Below are 17,512 nucleotides of genomic sequence, written 5' to 3'. Positions count from 1 at the left end.
CCAAGGGCAGGCGCACTCCAATATATGACCGCACTGTGGTACTTGCGGTCACACTCCCTGAACCTGCAAAGAGCTATATTGCAGGTGCAACAGAAGCCCGAATGTCTCTCCTTCTGCCATTCATATGGCACACCCGGCACCATTTCTGCCTGCGCCCTTGTAGGAGCTCCAGTGTGTGATCCTCTGGCTGCAGCCGACACACAGGGTCCACTATACGACGAGAAGTCGGAATCTGAGCGCGGGCAGGATCATCAAGGGCGGTGGCAGCAGGGGCGGCGGCATCAGGGGTGGTGGCAGCAGGGGCAGCGTCAGCAGGGGCAGGAGCAGGATGACCGAAGTTGGCCCTCCTAACATCTGCCCTTTCCTCTGGGGGCAGATCTGGAACTCGGGATAGGGGGGCGGTGATGGAAGGCCACTCATCAGGATTAAAGTTGATGAGGGCATTCCCGGCCACCTTGAGAAACTGGGTGTCGGACAACCTCCAGAGGTCCGAATAGTAATACTCACAGTAGATGATGTAGGCATTCTGGAGGGCCAACTGAAGAATGTATTTGAGGATCTTCTGTGTCCACCTCCTGGTTCTCCTGGCGAAGGGATAATACTGGATGAGTTGATCAAAGAGATCAACTCCTCCCATGTGCCTGTTGTAGTGCCCAATGACACGAAACTCCTCATACATATCTTGGCCCTGCCGACGTGTCTTCTTCCGCTGGATGACCTCTTCTTGGATGGGCTCGTGACTCGTCATAATCATGGGGACGAGTCGGACCCCCTTCCAACAGATGACGAAGACAGCTCCCTTCCGCCGCCACTCTGTCTCTCCTCTTGCCAGATGTTGTGGCTGGCTAGCGAAACTCTTGAGGATATTCAGGGCCCCACACACCAACCGAAGGGTACCACTGACGTGCACACCTGCTTCATACAGTTCCTGGGCCAGGGATACCGAGTCATAATAATTATCCATAAACAGGTGGTATCCTTGGTTATGAAAACGATCCACAAGACCGAACATAGTGTCATGCAGCGTTGAGAAGACCCCGGAATACACCGAGAAGTCCACGACATATCCAGTGTTGGACTCCGAATTAAAAAAAGTTTCACTCCATATTTCTTCGGCTTCTTGGGGTTATACACTTTAATGCTCAGACGTCCTTTGTAAGGCATCATCCCCTCATCTAACAAAAGGTTCTTGCCAGGAACCACGAGAAACTGGCACCGTTCACGAATGTAATCCAACACTGGGCGGACTAAGATGAGGTGATCAGGGTTATTCCGGGGTATGGCCCTTCGGTTGAAGGGGTTGAAATACCTGTCCAATGCCAGGAAACAATTACGGGCCATAATGCCGGGCACATTGGGCGTACTTAAAAAAAATTCCGCCTCCAATATTGCCTGACGTTGGCAGCAGACATCATTCCAAAAGAAATGTGGAGCCCCAAAAAATGAGCCATGTCCGTGAGGTTGCAGCCCCACCAGCGATATGACAACGTCGTCCGTAGTTCATCACAGCAGTACCGAGCATAGTCTGCCATCTCTGCTACCAGGTATTCCAGCAATTCCCACGTAAGGAACAGCTGAATGAACCCCAGAGCAGTGAGAGGAACAGGTACGGTGAGCCCAGGTGCTGCCATGAGTGGGTGCATGTTAGGTGGGGTGGGGTCCTCCGACCACCCCTCGTCGCTCTCGGACGAATGGCCTTCACCTTGGCTGGCGCGCCGTTCTGACCTTCTACGTACCCGTGCATGTACATGTGCTCGGGCACGGTTTCGCACTCGAACCCCCCCACTGGCCCATCTCCCTCACTTAGGCCCTCGCTTTCTGTGTCGTCATCGACAACAAAACTAGACGACGACAACTCCTCCTCCTCCTCAGACTCCCCCTCATATGCACTAAAACCACTGAACTCAAACTCACTTTCAGCATGTGACCCTCGTACGGACATTGGGGGCAAATATTCATCATCACTAACATTGGGAGTGATATCCTCGTCACTAGATAACCAACCGCCATCAAAATGAGGACTTGCGACCTGCTCCCGATCAAGCTCCAACAAGTAATTGTCTATGTCCTTTGGTTCGAGGCCTCCCAAATGCCTACAAATACCCCTCAGGACACCCCGATGCTCCCAAGGGGTTGTAAAAGGCACACGATGTGGTGCTTGAACACTTTTGGCCACACTAGGCCGCACGGAACGGCGTTGAGGAGCTAGGTCATCTTGGGTGCTTGGTCCATCACCAGCATCCAAGTCCAAAATACGTCTCACACGATCCCTCCCGAGAGGTAAAACGCGCCTTTCGTGTTCCATTTGACGTTCAGACATCTCTATGTACGTCTTGTACCACCACAAATACTCAAACTCTCGCAAAAGTTCTGCGAAACACGATTGTGGCAAAAGATCGCTCCCGGACGACGCGTCGCTGATGCTTGCTGGTGCAAGAAGAAAGCATTTCACACATGCGCACCTGAGTAACGCTTGTAAGCAAAACAACAGCTTGATTCATGAACTCCCAGCATCCCTCAAGGCGCGTGATTCAAAAGTTTTCGCCTAGTAGGCCTATAACCATTTTTCCGCAAATAAAAAAAAATTACTTTGCGTCGACGTGGCATACATCAATCAAGCACCCGACAGACAATTTTCATTGATGTTTAATACATCCAATAGGTGTTTAAGGGTTAAAAAGATCTAATAATGGCTTGCGGTCTGTAAGGACTTCTACTTTATTCCCCATCAGTGGCATTTTAAAATTAACCAAACTTGATACTATGGCAAAGGTTTCTTTATCTATGGTAGCCATTGATCTCTCATTGCTGCTCTTTGTCCTAAACTTCCTGCTGTAAAAAGCTAGGGGATGGAATTTCCCATCAAACTTTTGCATAAGGCAAGCACCTATACCCTCCTGGCTGGATCAGTCAGTAATGTGAATGGTTTGCTAAAATCTGGAAACTTCAGAACAGGGGAATTCATTAATGCGTCCTTAAGCTTTTGAAAACTCTCCGACTGGGGTTCCCCCCATTGAAATTGAACGCCTTCCCGCAATATATCTGTTAGGGGAGCTGCTATATTAGAAAACCCTTTCACAAACCTCCTAAAGAAACCGGCGATACCCAGGAATGACTTAATCTATTTCTTTGATCTCGAGGTGTGAAAATTCGCTATTGCTTTGACTTTATCGTCATTTACTCTAAACCCTTCCTTAGATATGACATGGACTAGATATGTGATTTGCTTTTTCAAGAATGAACACTAATCTAAGCCTCCTAAGTACTTCTGTAAGCACTTCCAGTTATTGCTCGATCGTGTCTGTTACTACTAAAATATCATCCATATATACAAAAACATTTTTACCCAATAACCCATGCAAAACTGCATTTACCAACCCTGTAAAAGTCATTGGACTGCCCGATAAACCAAATGGCATTCACGTAAATTCATAGTGTCCCTTGGGCACTGAAAAAGCCGTATATTCCTTACTACTTTCACTAAGAGGGACCTGCAGAAAACCCTGCGCCAAATCAATTGAGCTATAAATATTATGTCCCCCGATTTCAACAAAAAGATCTGGTATGCACGCGATTGGATAACGGTCAGGGATTGTCTTTTCATTTAAACGTCTAAAATTGACGCATACACGGACAGAAACGTCCTTCTTAGGCACTGCTAACAAGGGAAAGTTGTATGGAGACACACTAGGCCTAATGATTCCTTCTTCCTCCCATTTTTTGGCCTCTTTCTCTACCTGTTCTCTGATTTTGAAAGGTATACAGTATGCAGGAATATAAATAGGTTTTGTGCCACTCTCCAAATTTACCTTATGCTCTAACACATTAGTCAATCCCAGTTTATCACCTTGTAAGGCTACTGTATCCCCAAATTCTGCCAAGAGCTCGCTTATCACTTCAACATGCTCACTATAATCTGCATTAGCTAAATGTTCTCTAAATATTTGTTTCCTTGATTGCATTTCTGCCTCTGAAAACTTAGGTTTCCCCTCTATGATAGCCACTGAACCACTATCACTACTCCAATCTTGGAGATCCAATACATATGTATTCCTTTGGTATTTCCTAACTGTATCATTACAGTTTAATAATTCTAACCATGTAACCCCAGTTTTTGATACACTGTTCACGGATGCCATGCTGATATTCCCTCTTACCTTCTCGCTACCTTCAATAACACACACATCCGCGTGGGTTTTCTCACTTCCCTCAACTTGACTTTTTCCATAGTCTTTAAACCTGGCATTAACACAACATCCTCTGATAAAACACCTTTATATTTGTGGTTAGTACCTCCCCGTTCCACAATCCCATAAACATCACCACCCTTGGTTCTCATTACATCCACCCCATTGTTAGTATCAGAAATAACATCAATATTAGTATCGGTATCACCACCCATAATACCATTGTCCATTCACCAAAATTGTTACCACCATGGACTCCAATATGCTGCATAGCATCACCGCAGTTATTCCCCGTATCACCAGTGTGGGTTTTAATATTACCACTCCCCATAACCCCAGAATCATCACCATTAGCACTGCCAAACACATCCCCTTTTTCAATAATCTCCATACCCTCAGTTCTAATCATGTCCTCATAAGGAAGAAAATCACCAGGTATTCCAACCGTTATCCCATTAACACCCGCATGGATTGAAATCTTGTGTCTCCTACATGCAGGATGACCCAGCAAAAATCTGTTGCCCAACACAGCCCCTTTTATAACCAAAAATAGTTATATTAATACTCTGTCACCAAGAGGAAACTGTATTTGAACACAACCCAGGGTATTTAATCAATGGGCTTGCACATCACACACCGTCTTCATTGACGGTTTCAAAGGTTAATGTGAGAACATGGATTGATAAAAATTGTGATCCATCAAGTTCACGCTTACGCCAGTATCTAAAAATACTGGGATATCAATGTCCTCCACTGTTGCGTAAACTATAGGCCTGGGCTCTGGGGCATCCCCCACGAGACCACTATGGCACGTACTAATCATCTGTACCCTTTTTGTTGATCGGCCTTCCAAAACTTTTGCCAATCCCTTTGCCCTCTTAAATGACCTACCTGGAAAGTTCTCATATTATAACTCCCAGAACTTTGAGGTGTAGGCCTCGCATCTTTCCGTATCTGAGGCAGACAAGATTGCCGATAGTGATCCGCATTCTTACATATTCCACAATATTTAACTCTACACATTTTCTTTGGGTGCTCTGGTTTATTACAATTGAAGCAACGCAACTGCTGTTGCCTTTGATCGATAGATCTTTTGTTATATTCATCTTTGCACCCTATATCTCGGGCCTGTCCCATTAAAAAATGTACTATCTACATTGGGACATTTAGACATATGTTTCTGAATTTGGGCATAAATTAATTCTTTGTCTGATGTAGGTTCAATCTTTTCATCAAAACTATCTACTATTGAATCCGGTACATCGTGCAAGATATCGCAAAATGGATCAGTTTATGTAAATTGCCAAGTGAGACACTATCTCCTTTAACCCATTTAGATGTTTTCAGTTTTTCTATCCATTCTGCCGCTGAGTCAAAAAGTTTTGAACTATGTTCTACGAGGCTAGTTGTGCCTTTCCGTATTTTATATAGTCCTCTGAGATCTCTAACCATATCCCCGTGTTCCTTTGAGCCATAAGCTGCACTTAAAAATGCTTGCAAATCAGCCCAGGTTCGGCATTTTGCATATTGAAAACTCCTGCAATGATAGGAGAGATCACCCTTATTGAAATCTTACAAACCTTTTGCCTCTCTGAATGCCTCTATACCATCTGTTATCTTTTTTGTGCTTAAATAATTATTTACACCTTCAATAAAGATTTGTACTGGCTGCGAAAGAACTCCATCTACGATTCAACGAAATGGACTCATGCACGCACTAACATTCTTAATGTGATGAAGCAGGGTCGTCGTACCACTTGCGTCCGCCATTTTGCTATCTTTACGAAAGCTTTTATGCTTTATGATATTTCCCGACCTCAATAACAGTAATGTTTTTATATACTCACAAATCCCAATTCAGAATAATTAAGACAAACATCCCCCAATAAAAGACAAAAAAGAAAAAAAAAACATGCACCGCGCCCAGTAAATCACCCTATAAACTGCTGTTATTATTCAATACAAGGTCGTGCTGGGAACAACAACAAAAAAAGACAGGGAGGAGATACAAAAAAAAAGAAAAAAAAAGAAAAGGTGTTTGAGAGAGAAACAGCTTCGTTCAGCAAACCATCCACCCATCTGCCTCTCTCTCTCTCTCAGACGCTCAACAATCGACCCTCCCTCTCTCTTTCTATCTCTCTCTCTCCCTCTCTGTAGGGCGTAACTCACAATAACCAAAAATCCTCGCCTATGTTGTCATAAAACCCCTCAATGTCCGTCGAATCTCGAGGGACATCAAAAACTAAAATACACTTTTGAGCAAATTAATTACCAATAAAAAGAGAAAAAAAGAAAGAAAGGAAACATTGAAATTACACTCACATCTTCATATGACCGGAACCCAAACTTGTATACCCATTGCAAATGTGCGTAACTTATTCACTAAACCCGATAAACACTTTAATATGCCAAAAAATTAAACTTTAATTCCTGAAACATCGAAACACAAGTTTTCACAAAGTGCTACGTAACGACACTGGCTCTAATGCAGAGAGACACACACAGCCTCGAACTCTGAGAGTGTACAGACCCTTAACTCAGCAAAAAAAAACCTGAGTTGCCTGTGACATAATTATAACCCATTTCCCCCAAAAATATATGCCTAAACTAGCTATAGTCTCCCTTACCTTTGGTTGCTGGCTCTCTCTGCAAATGGTGTTAAGCTAAGATATAGCTAGGCTAATGAATTCTTGTAAATAGAAAAATATACTTTTTATTTCCCAAACCAGCTGTCATTCTGTTCTCCTGAATTAGACTAAGTAATCACTCCCAAAACTCACAAATTATTAGTTTCTACATTTAAATGGCTTTTTTGACCCCGAGACCGCCAAAGCCATCCTTTGCCTTATCACTATATAAGGAGAGTGTCACCTTTTCTCTCCGATCTCTGGCGGTTGGACCCATCATTACAAGCACAAACATATGCACACATCCGGACACGCCTTAAAAATGACATAGCAACTGCAAGCTTCACCCAGGCTGTACGGATCACCTGCCTTACATTGCATGGTCATCAATTCAAATAGTTCTTTCATTTCAGCAGCCTTCGAGGAAACCAGTGCTTGTCACTAGGCCTTCTCTTGTCTCTAAGCGAAGAAAGCTGAGGTTTAACAATTCACCTACATATTTGCTTTTTCTTTTAATTTTATATATATATATATATATATATATATATATATATATATATATACATATATATATGTATATATATATAAATATGTATATATATATATATGTGTGTGCGTGTGTGTGTGCATGCATGCATGCGTGCGTGCTTGCGTACATGTGTTTGTATACATGTATATGTATGCATATATTTATACACATGTAAGCTATGTAAAGATTTATGCACAACATATTCCCCTAGAATTGATAATGAAGATAATGATACTGAAATAAGGAATGAAAATATTGAATAGTTATAAGACAGATATTAATGAACCCAATATTGTGCAGGCTGTTAATGAAATTAAAAATGGATCAGCAGCTGGACCAGATGGTGTCCCTGCCATTTTGTTAAAGAAAGTAGTTCATTCTGTTGCAAAGCCGCTTGCAATATTATTAAGACAAAGTGTAGATATGGCAAGATGATGAGCATAAATTACCATATATTACCCGTACTTTCAAAAGAGAATCAAGACTAGAGGAAAGTAATTATAGGCCTGTGAGTCTAACATCACATATTATGAAAGGGTAATGAAGAAAAATATTATGAAACATTTAATAAAAAATAATTTTTTCAATATAGGACAACATGGTTTTGTACCCAAAAAAAGTACACAAGCCCAACTGTTATTCCACCGTGAGAACATATATAAAAATATGATAAATGGAAAAAAAAACAGATGTGGTTTACCTAGACTTTTCAAAAGCTTTTGACAAGGTAGACCATAATATATTAGCAAAGAAAATTAGAAAACATAATATTTGTGGACAAAGTAGGAAGATGTATAAAAGAATTTTTACACAACAGAAAACAGATAGTTATTGCAAACAATGAGAAATCGGATGAAGCTAAGGTAATATCTGGTGTGCCACAAGGTACGGTGTTAGCTGCATTGGTGTTTGTTATTATGATTGCAGACATAGACAATAATGTTAAGGACTCGGTAGTGAATAATTTTGCCGATGACACAAGAATAAGTAAAGAAATTACTTTAGATGAAGATAGGAACTTGCTTCAAAGAGACCTTAACAAAATATATGAATGGGCAGAGGTAAATAGGATGGTATTTAACTCTGATAAATTTGAATCAATAAATTATGGAGATAAAGAAGGAAAGCTAAATGCATATAGGGGACCTAATAACGAGACAATCACTAATAAGGAAGTAGTTGAAGACCTTGGTGTGATGTTGAATAGGAACATGTTATGCAATGATCAAATAGCACTACTATTGGCAAAATGCAAAGCAAAAATGGGAGTGTTACGGCAATTCAAAACAAGAAAAGCTGAACACATGATTATGCTTTATAAAACGTATGTATGTAGTCCACTTGAATATTGCATTATGATAACACATTACCTTGGTACTAATTATGTTTCTGCTGCAGCTAGCTCCAAAAATTCACCATAGTATTAAAAAAAAAAAAGGTGCCGTTTCACACTTTTACGTCTGTTCAGATTCCACAAATAAGCACTAAGCAATATTAAATAAATCTAAGAAATACCAAATTAAAATTTACGAGTGACCAACCACTAGGTATAAAATCTTTACATTAATGTGAAAATCTAAATTCTCTCTTACTGGAGAGAGACTCTGCACTAATGCAAATGGTCTCTGATATCGGAATGAACAAAAACTTGCTCTCGTATTATGGAAACTGATCTGTGTATCGGCCCCAAAATGGTTGTAACATTGAGCAAAACTTTTTGGGGCCAGGTCTTTGCTAAATCGTTATAATTCTCGTTTAAAATAATAAATAGAAATGGGACTAAATCATAAATAACATTTATTATTACGTGATTTAAGACAATCAAAATCTTTTAAAATGAGAGATATGATTATGGAATTTTCCTGAATGAAATTAAGTTTCGTCATTTCATTGAGTGACGTCACAAACCGTTCCACTTAAAAATGTACGCTATTACGAGTCAACATTTCTCTTTTGACAAATCGAGAGATGTAAGTGTTAATTTAACAGTAATATTAGATAGTTTTCAATACAAAAACATCTCTAACTACTTCTGTGAAATGAAATGCATCAGACGTATGTGAAACGTTTTGGCAGAATCCTTCTAAAAGCTTCTAATATGACGTAACTTTACAGAAAAATTGTGAAATCTTCATGTGGTTACTCGACAAAGACACAAGTCTGAAACACGTCACGAGCGTCGTAGGATTGACAGGATCCCTCAAACAAAACGGAGACTTTGAGATCTCCTTATCTCGAGTGATGACAGCAATTTCTTGCTTCGGACGGACAATGTCAATCTCTCTTGTCACAGTCTACGTTATTCTTAACGTTTAAATTGTGTTATGCAAAATCTGAACATACGTTATTAGAACATACTAACTTTAACCAAAAATAAGGAATCTGAAAACAATTTCTCAACGCTTCATAGTCACAGAGTGGATGATCATTGCGAAAGCAACATTATATAAGTATATATATATATATATATATATATATATATATATATATATATATATATATATATATATATATATATTATTATTATGATAACTTTAGCACGTGATTCATTTATCACACATCCACAGCGTGCTCCTATAGCTCGTTATAATTACGAAGTGAACTATAAATCACACCATTATTCGAAAGTGACTTCATAAATCCCATCCTCATCCGAAAGTGAAAGACAAATATCATCACTGAATTATGAGAAGCAAACTCTATCGATATTCCAAAATGAGGTCATAATTAATCGAAATTTGCGTTTCAAATCCTCTTCATTGAGAAATAAGACAGTGAAGCTCACCGTCCTACGATACCGTAATTACGATTCTCACCATCTTTCGAAACTGGAAGCTAAATTTTGTCAACATTCCAGTTAAAATATAGTGAGGACCTCCCATTTGTCAGTAAAACTCTTGGGGCTTCACGAAGGAATACAATGTAGAGTCTGACAGACCTTAATTGATGCGGTATACATAATGTCAGATAAAACTTATTGGCCTTACCTGAAGGATTCTCTGATTCAGCTAATCCGTTCACCAACTGAAAAACAGTGCCTGGTAAGAGAAGAAAAACATAATCAAGCTTTTATTCGCGTCTATTCAGATAAAGTTGGATTCAGAAACATTTTGTTATGCATAATGTTTTCTTATTGAAACATCAAAAGAGTGGAAGAAATTTCGAAGGAATAATAATCGAGCTATCTCTTAAAGCCAAGACAATGGGAATACAAAAGAAGACAAATGTATACAGATTTCACGAGTATAAGTTGATATGAGTCAAACAGAACAAAATTTCGAGCTCAACTTCCGTTTACAAGAGGCCCGGTACCCGCCCACAAGGCTGTACTAAGTATAGTACTTAGTGGCCAGTAAAGCAAGCGTTCGAAAAGAAACGTCAGGCAAACAAATCTGTATAAATTCCCCATTAGAAATTAGTATCATATGGCAGCTGAGACGAAATGCTCTTTCCTTAGATATCTAGGGAATAAAATTGAAGTGGGGAGCACCATCCCTACTGGTATCGGTAACCAAAGCAATACAGACTAATTTAAAAGACTGAGGAATACGAGAAGGGGTGTTTATGAAGACAAAGCGCAGGAAAGACAAGGGTGCGAAATTTACCAGAGACGCTTTGCGTCAACGCGGCGTTGGAAGAGATGGTAGTGATGAAGATAATATGACGAAGATGAATAAATGCTAAATATATCTAGAGAAGTTGTTAGCAAATTAGATGCCTTGCAGACATTAGTAGCTTCAGGTAGGGCCATATTTATGATGGGAACGACTATCAAAGGAATAAATCGTCGACATACGTGAATACGGAATAACAGATGATTACAAAACTGGGAAAGACAATTAGCTTCGATTAGTCGAATGCAGGAACCTTCTCTTCGAGGAAGAAGTCCCAAACCTCATCGGATTCTCTTAAAATGATGCGTAATGAGGGACATCATCAAATTTTGGCTTTTGAAAAATTTCACTTGGAACAACAAGTAAAGAAGCTGATTTAAAGATGTCTCAGAGTACACTGCTTAGAAACGACAGTATAAAAAAATTAATCTTGTGATTATTGGTGGAAAAGATCCGAAATGTGACTGAAAGAACTTTAATTGCCTTCAGTTTTATTTTCTGTCTGAATTTCAGCTTTGCTTTTCTTTTGAGCAGCCTCTATTTTCATTTTATTTACTTACCGAAAGAGACGACTAGGAGAGCATAAGAGCTTGCCATGATGACGGCGCCTGTGACGCAGGGGAGCATTGACAAGGCACTTTTATGCAGGTTGCTGCATTGAGCATTGCAGGCGATGCTTGCACTCGTTCTCAAGGAATTCTACCTTCAGAAAAGAAAAATAAAGGTCGTGAAGTGGGCGTTATCTTTCAGATCTAATGTCATTCCTTGAATCGCTAAGCTATTTTCCCAAGACTTCAGTTTGTCCTGTGAATGATAAGGTTTTGCTTCGTGAGACTTATCACATGAAAGCCATCATCTGCGCATTGATAATGCGATGCGTCTTTATTCGTAAATTACCTAAGCAATTTATATATCTCTCTTGTAATTTATTCAGACCATTAACTGCTGTATTTCCATAATATTAAAATTATAATATATATATATATATATATATATATATATATATATATATAATATATATATATATATATATTACGTACTTGACGGGAAGGGATAGGAAGTAGTAGGGAATTTACCTTAGGACCTTGCATAACCAGTAACCGTGACTAAAACGTACTCGGTACTCACATGAATGACATAATTTACACTTGAATTACTGGGAATAGGTCGCCACTGGAAACTAAGATTAATTAAAAAAATTATACTTTATTGTGCACAGTTAAAGCATGGCAAATGAGGATTGAAACACATAATTATTAATAAACAGAACAAAGAATGAATATTTAATTAGACTACAATCGGAGAGTCATTGGCTCGAGAATCACACGATGAGATTCAGTTAGAAATCAGCTGCTGAAGATTATAGCTTGAAAATGTTGCAGTGTTGAATCTGTTGCCTTCTGCCTTCCGTGGGCAGATTTCACTATACTCGGTTTTTTTTCACCTGTCCACTCGCCTGTGGTGTTTGCGCATGGTAATACTGCGTCCTGGTCTTTAAATAGTGACGCTATGTTTAAGTTTTAGGTAAATAAAAGGATATCTGGGTGTGCATTTGCAACTGAAAAGTGTTTTAATAATTTACTGTATGCCAATTACACCGTTAATATTCGAAATAGGATATTGTTATTATTGTTGAATGTAAGCTGCCTTTTAGGGGTGGCGAATGGTACAGCCAGATGCGGTGGGGGGAGCCGGGTGGAGTGTGCTGTATTGTCCCCCTCTTTCCCTCCCTCCCTCCAGGACCCTAATGCAACTTACGCATATCACTCTATTGATAAAACATCTGTTCGCCACTTCATTTTTATGGGGAAGTATTCGTTTTTCATCATTCATTCTCGAGACAATTTTCTTGCCACGACTATTAGGGTGGTAATCCCTTAATCAAAGGAGCCTTACATTTGTTTACATATTCATTTATTAATAACGTGTAGCCTGGCACTGATACGTCTTTTTAACATAACTGTAATGTTGAATAAAAGGAGTAGCTACAAATTTGTTTCAGTCAACTACAAGAAATGAGGAATTACCATATAATCATGCAGTGGCAGCGGGCACTTTTATGTTAAAAAAAAATCCTTATTGTTTTTCCTTGTAACTCTGCTCGTCATAAAGATATTGTCTGCATTGTATGTATGATTACCACCCTAATATTCTTGCCTGAAAAACGGTCTCGAGAAAGAATGATGAAAAACGAATATTTCCTCATAAAAATAAAGTGAACAGATGTTTTATAAATCAGCTGATTTATCTGAATAAGTTGTATTACGGTCCAAGAGAGAGGGAGTGTGAGAGGGAGACGGAACAACACTACTCCATCCCCCTCCCCCCTCTCGCTCAACTGTAATTCGTTAATCAAGATGCACCACTCTTGGGGTTCCCGTTTAAGTGAATCCAGGATACTATACTAACAGCAATGATATTGATGCCAGTGACTTTAGCGAATAAGGTGGCAGCCTGAAGTAAAAAGCAGTACAACCAGAGCTTTCTCCTTTCTAAATACGGTCAATGCAAAAATATTTCCACAAATTCCATTAAACAGATACTAAACCAAGTTACGTCATATCGTATCTGGCTAAAACGCACTTTATAAAAATTAAAATTATATACTGATATACTTACGTGTAATGAAGTAACAAGTAGCATAGTAGCAGAGTAGGTGTGGTCCAATAAAGTTGACATCTTGCCGTAGTGAACAGCGAGAGAAGCAATTTTCCCGCCACTAAGTTTGGCTGTTCCATTCGCCACCCCGAAAAGGCAGCTTACATTCATCAATAATAACAATATCCTATTTCGAATATTAATGGTGTAATTGGCATACAGTAAATTATTTAAAAACTTTTCAGTTGCAAATGTACACCAAGATATCCTTTTATTTACCTAAAACTTACACAAAGTGTAACTATTTAAAGCTTGGGAAGCAGTGTTACCCTGCGCAAACACCACAGGCGGGTTGACAGATAGAAAAAAACAAAGTATAGGTAAGACGGTGGTGAAGGAAATGAGGTTATCGAAATAACATGTATCTGGAAATAGATTGATCCAGGTAAGCATGTGCGTACTGGGTTCTTTTCTTTCCTTAGTATTCAAGGCACACAGGGGGAAGGAATAAATTAATTCACTATGAACAACGGACGATTATGTCACTAAAATTATATAACACATTAATGAATGTCTTTTCACATACCATGGGTTTCCTTTGCGAAGTGCATTTTTCAATGATGATCTATGATGTCTTTCTCTGAGGGCTGCCTCACAAAACCATTTGTGGTTTGATTATGGTTCCATTTCACAGAAAAGATTGCCTTGAGGAGCAGTGGGCTGGTCGAGCATGTAGCACAACGATTAATTAGCAGCAAGACTGCTCTCACGACGACAGTGTAGCAGACTGAGAGTGAGCATCATAGTTGCTTAAGATTAAGCCAACCTTGTGCTGGCACGGGCTCTTGCTCTTGAAGCAGCACGTAATGCAGGCATCAGTCATAACTTCTTTATATGATCCTTGATTCTGCCTGATTTGCTCTTCTTCCAGCATCCAGGGCATCAGTTGATGTCTATAAAGAACATTCTAGAAGAGGGACAGGTCTCAAACAGCAGGGAGTAGATGGAAAACAGGGATTGAAATCTTGGATGTTCGTTTTCCCAATGGGCCAATCTAAGTTGGTACCTGAACCCTTGACTACAGGCACTCCCAAAAATGTGCACTCTCGCTTCCACTATGGTGGGGTCTATCTGGCCCCACCTCTAAGCATAGGATTCTATACCCTATTATATGTCAGCAAAGAGACGAGGCAGTGAATATTCGTGACGATGATCATATATATATATATATATATATATATATATATATATATATATATATAGTATATATATATATGTGTGTGTATATATATATATATATATATATTATATATAATGAATATATATATATATATATATATATATATAGATATCGGCAATCAGCAGGGTCCATCAAACACATAAAAAAGTCCATGGTTTATTACAAAAAACGTTTCGCACATAACTCAGTGCATCTTCAGTCTGTAAAATTAAAAAACATACTCATTAAAATTATAAATAACATTAAAAAGAAAATAAAAATATCAAAAAATTGAAAAAAAAACTAAGAATTAACTTTACTTTAAAAAAACCATCACAAGAATGTGTCAAAAGTAAAAAGAGAGACCCAGTGGCCTACAACCTGTTAGAGTGGAGAAGGAAGAACGAATGACCAAGACTGCAGGTTCTTCCTTCTCCACTCTAACAGGTTGTTAGGCACTGGGTCTCTCTTTTACTTTTGACACATTCTTGTGATGGTTTTTTAAAGTAAAGTTAATCTTAAGTTTTTTTCAATTTTTTTTGATATTTTTATTTACTTTTTAATGTTATTTATAATATTTTAATGAGTATGTTTTAATTTTACAGACTGAAGATGCACTGAGTTATGTGCGAAACGTTTTTGTAATAAACCATGGACTTTTTTATGTGTTTGATGGACCCTGCTGATTGCCGATACAATATCTCGTCTGGAACTTTTTATATATATATATGTGTGTGTGTGTGTGTGTGTGTGTGTGTGTGTGTGTGTGTGGTGAGTGGACGTTCTTTTAGGGAGGTTACGCAATGGACACAAAAAGATGACAAGAAGCAAAACGTACATAGGCCAGTCAAATATCTTTGAAGCAGGTCATTGGGTTAACAACCTCATTATATCAGAAGACTTGCAGTGTCTATGGAAATCAAGGTTGGAATGTATGAATGGATTGTTCTGTCGATTTGAGAAGTGGATGTGGAATGAGAATGAAAGAAGGTAGAATTCGTAGAGAAGGATTATTAATACTTTATCTGGGGTATCAGGTGAACTGAAGGAGTAAGCACAGTGAAGATAAGTGGGAGTTGCACAAGGGTTACGTAGGGGAATGGGTGGTAAATTTCGGACCAAACTTTCATTTACCTACCAACAGAGGAATTATATCGTATTAATGTTTGGGTGATAATATTTCCTGCATCGTTATGTTTTTCGTTTTATTCTTTTGCTTCTCTCGGTAGAGAACTACTGGACTGGCGTCTCCAACGAAGACCACAAAGAAGACAGGTGTTGGAGCAACGTATTCTTGGTCACTTCTTGCAGCAGCCAAACAGAGGAACATGCAAACACTTCATTGACCTTAAAATTTTGAGTCTTGGGAATTTGATTACCAAGAGTTTTAAATGAATTACTTCTTATTCTTTTTCTGTGTACCGATTTTACTTTTATAACCTTTAGATTTTCGTCGTCTTTTTCTACCACGACCAAAATTGCAGTCATGTAAGACTCTTTTGCTTCGAACAGCACATGGAGAAATTAATGAAATACGTCATTGCAATGAAGTTGACTCATGGTCATTGGAAACTTGAAATAGTAACAATCCACAAGGAAAGAAGCTAAATTAAACTTGTATAGAGGAAAAGTAACTACTATGAGATTCAGGCCCTCTGTTAACACGGTTTTTTGGACTTTGCTCCTTATCAAAGCATCGGATGTAGCTGAAAGTTGACATATGTATATTTTACAACCACACACAAATTTTGTCAGCATTATCAACAACCTAAACCCGATAGTTTTAATTCTTATAGAGTAAAAATTATCTAGCCGACGCCATGGCCAATGATTACGAGCCAAGAGTCGAAAAACATTCATTACGTAAGCAAGGTAAACACCGTTTTACGAAATGTTGCCCCGCCCATCCGCCAGACAGAAACTTCATTCACCTTGTTCCATCGGCTCTGAAACCCATAGCAGTCAAGAATGGGTAACGGGATTTGGAATTTTCCCCGTGATTGCAAAACTGCATTTGTCTTACGACTTGTAACTATACAGTCAAGAGAAAGCCCGTTGCCATACTTACTATAGCCTGAATAGGTAATTATTCAGTTTATAGTTTAAATCCAATTTTTATGGTCTGATTTGTATTTAGCGTAACGTGATTATAATACTTGTAATGTCATTCAGGATTCTGAACATTTCCATTAACTATTCACTATGCCACCAAGAGAGAGAAAGGGAGAGATTGTATGTAATCAGCCTTTATATAACTATTTTTGTTAAAATAAGATTTTTATCCAAAGTAAATACAAGCTTATATGTGCTAAAATCTCCAGCAGACCAACAGATCATCCTATATTTTTTTTTCTTCTTCTTTAGGCCGTACGACGTGTTGGTTATAAAGACTTTATGAATGGCGGAACGATGTGGGTGGGGTGCTAGCGTAGCAATACTACTGTAGTAATAGCAGTAATATACATGAATTAAACGTTTAGGTCAACTGCTGGGATCCTTAAGGATCATTTAGCATTTCTTACAACTGCTCGAGAAATGAGTTTTTATAGCCAGAAGTTAAATTTTCTAAACCAACAATGCCCATGATAGCCTTCAGTGTTATCTTGAATTATAACGAGACCAAAGTGGGTGGAGCCTCGCGAAGTCATCATTCTGACGATAATTATTGGTGAAGGTTTAAAGCCAAAATACGGTACCGGCTATTTTTTTTCAGTAAATAGGTAGAGAGCCAAAAAATA

The 17,512-nt window shown here is 38.9% G+C and overlaps 1 protein-coding gene across 2 annotated transcripts in view; it reads right to left on the bottom strand.

The window, feature by feature from the left end:
• The window catches only part of LOC135224600 (uncharacterized), a 33,681-nt gene extending 19,399 nt beyond the window's left edge, over positions 1-14,282 (bottom strand). The window contains exons 1-3 of one of the 2 annotated variants that reach the window (XM_064263760.1): positions 14,142-14,282; positions 11,518-11,660; positions 10,331-10,381 (exon numbers count right to left, since the gene is read on the bottom strand). In XM_064263760.1, the coding sequence (XP_064119830.1) occupies positions 10,331-10,381; positions 11,518-11,584 (118 nt within the window). In that variant the 5' untranslated portion in view covers positions 11,585-11,660; positions 14,142-14,282. Of the gene's footprint in view, positions 1-10,330; positions 10,382-11,517; positions 11,661-14,141 lie in introns of those variants that run through there. The other variant, XM_064263759.1, reaches the window with a different exon arrangement.
• Between the last annotated feature and the right edge of the window lie 3,230 nt (positions 14,283-17,512).

The sequence above is a fragment of the Macrobrachium nipponense genome, chromosome 12, assembly GCF_015104395.2.
Source record: "Macrobrachium nipponense isolate FS-2020 chromosome 12, ASM1510439v2, whole genome shotgun sequence".
Classification (NCBI taxonomy): domain Eukaryota; kingdom Metazoa; phylum Arthropoda; class Malacostraca; order Decapoda; family Palaemonidae; genus Macrobrachium; species Macrobrachium nipponense.
Note: the sequence above shows the minus strand (reverse complement) of the source record. Positions and strands in the feature narration are given on the sequence as shown.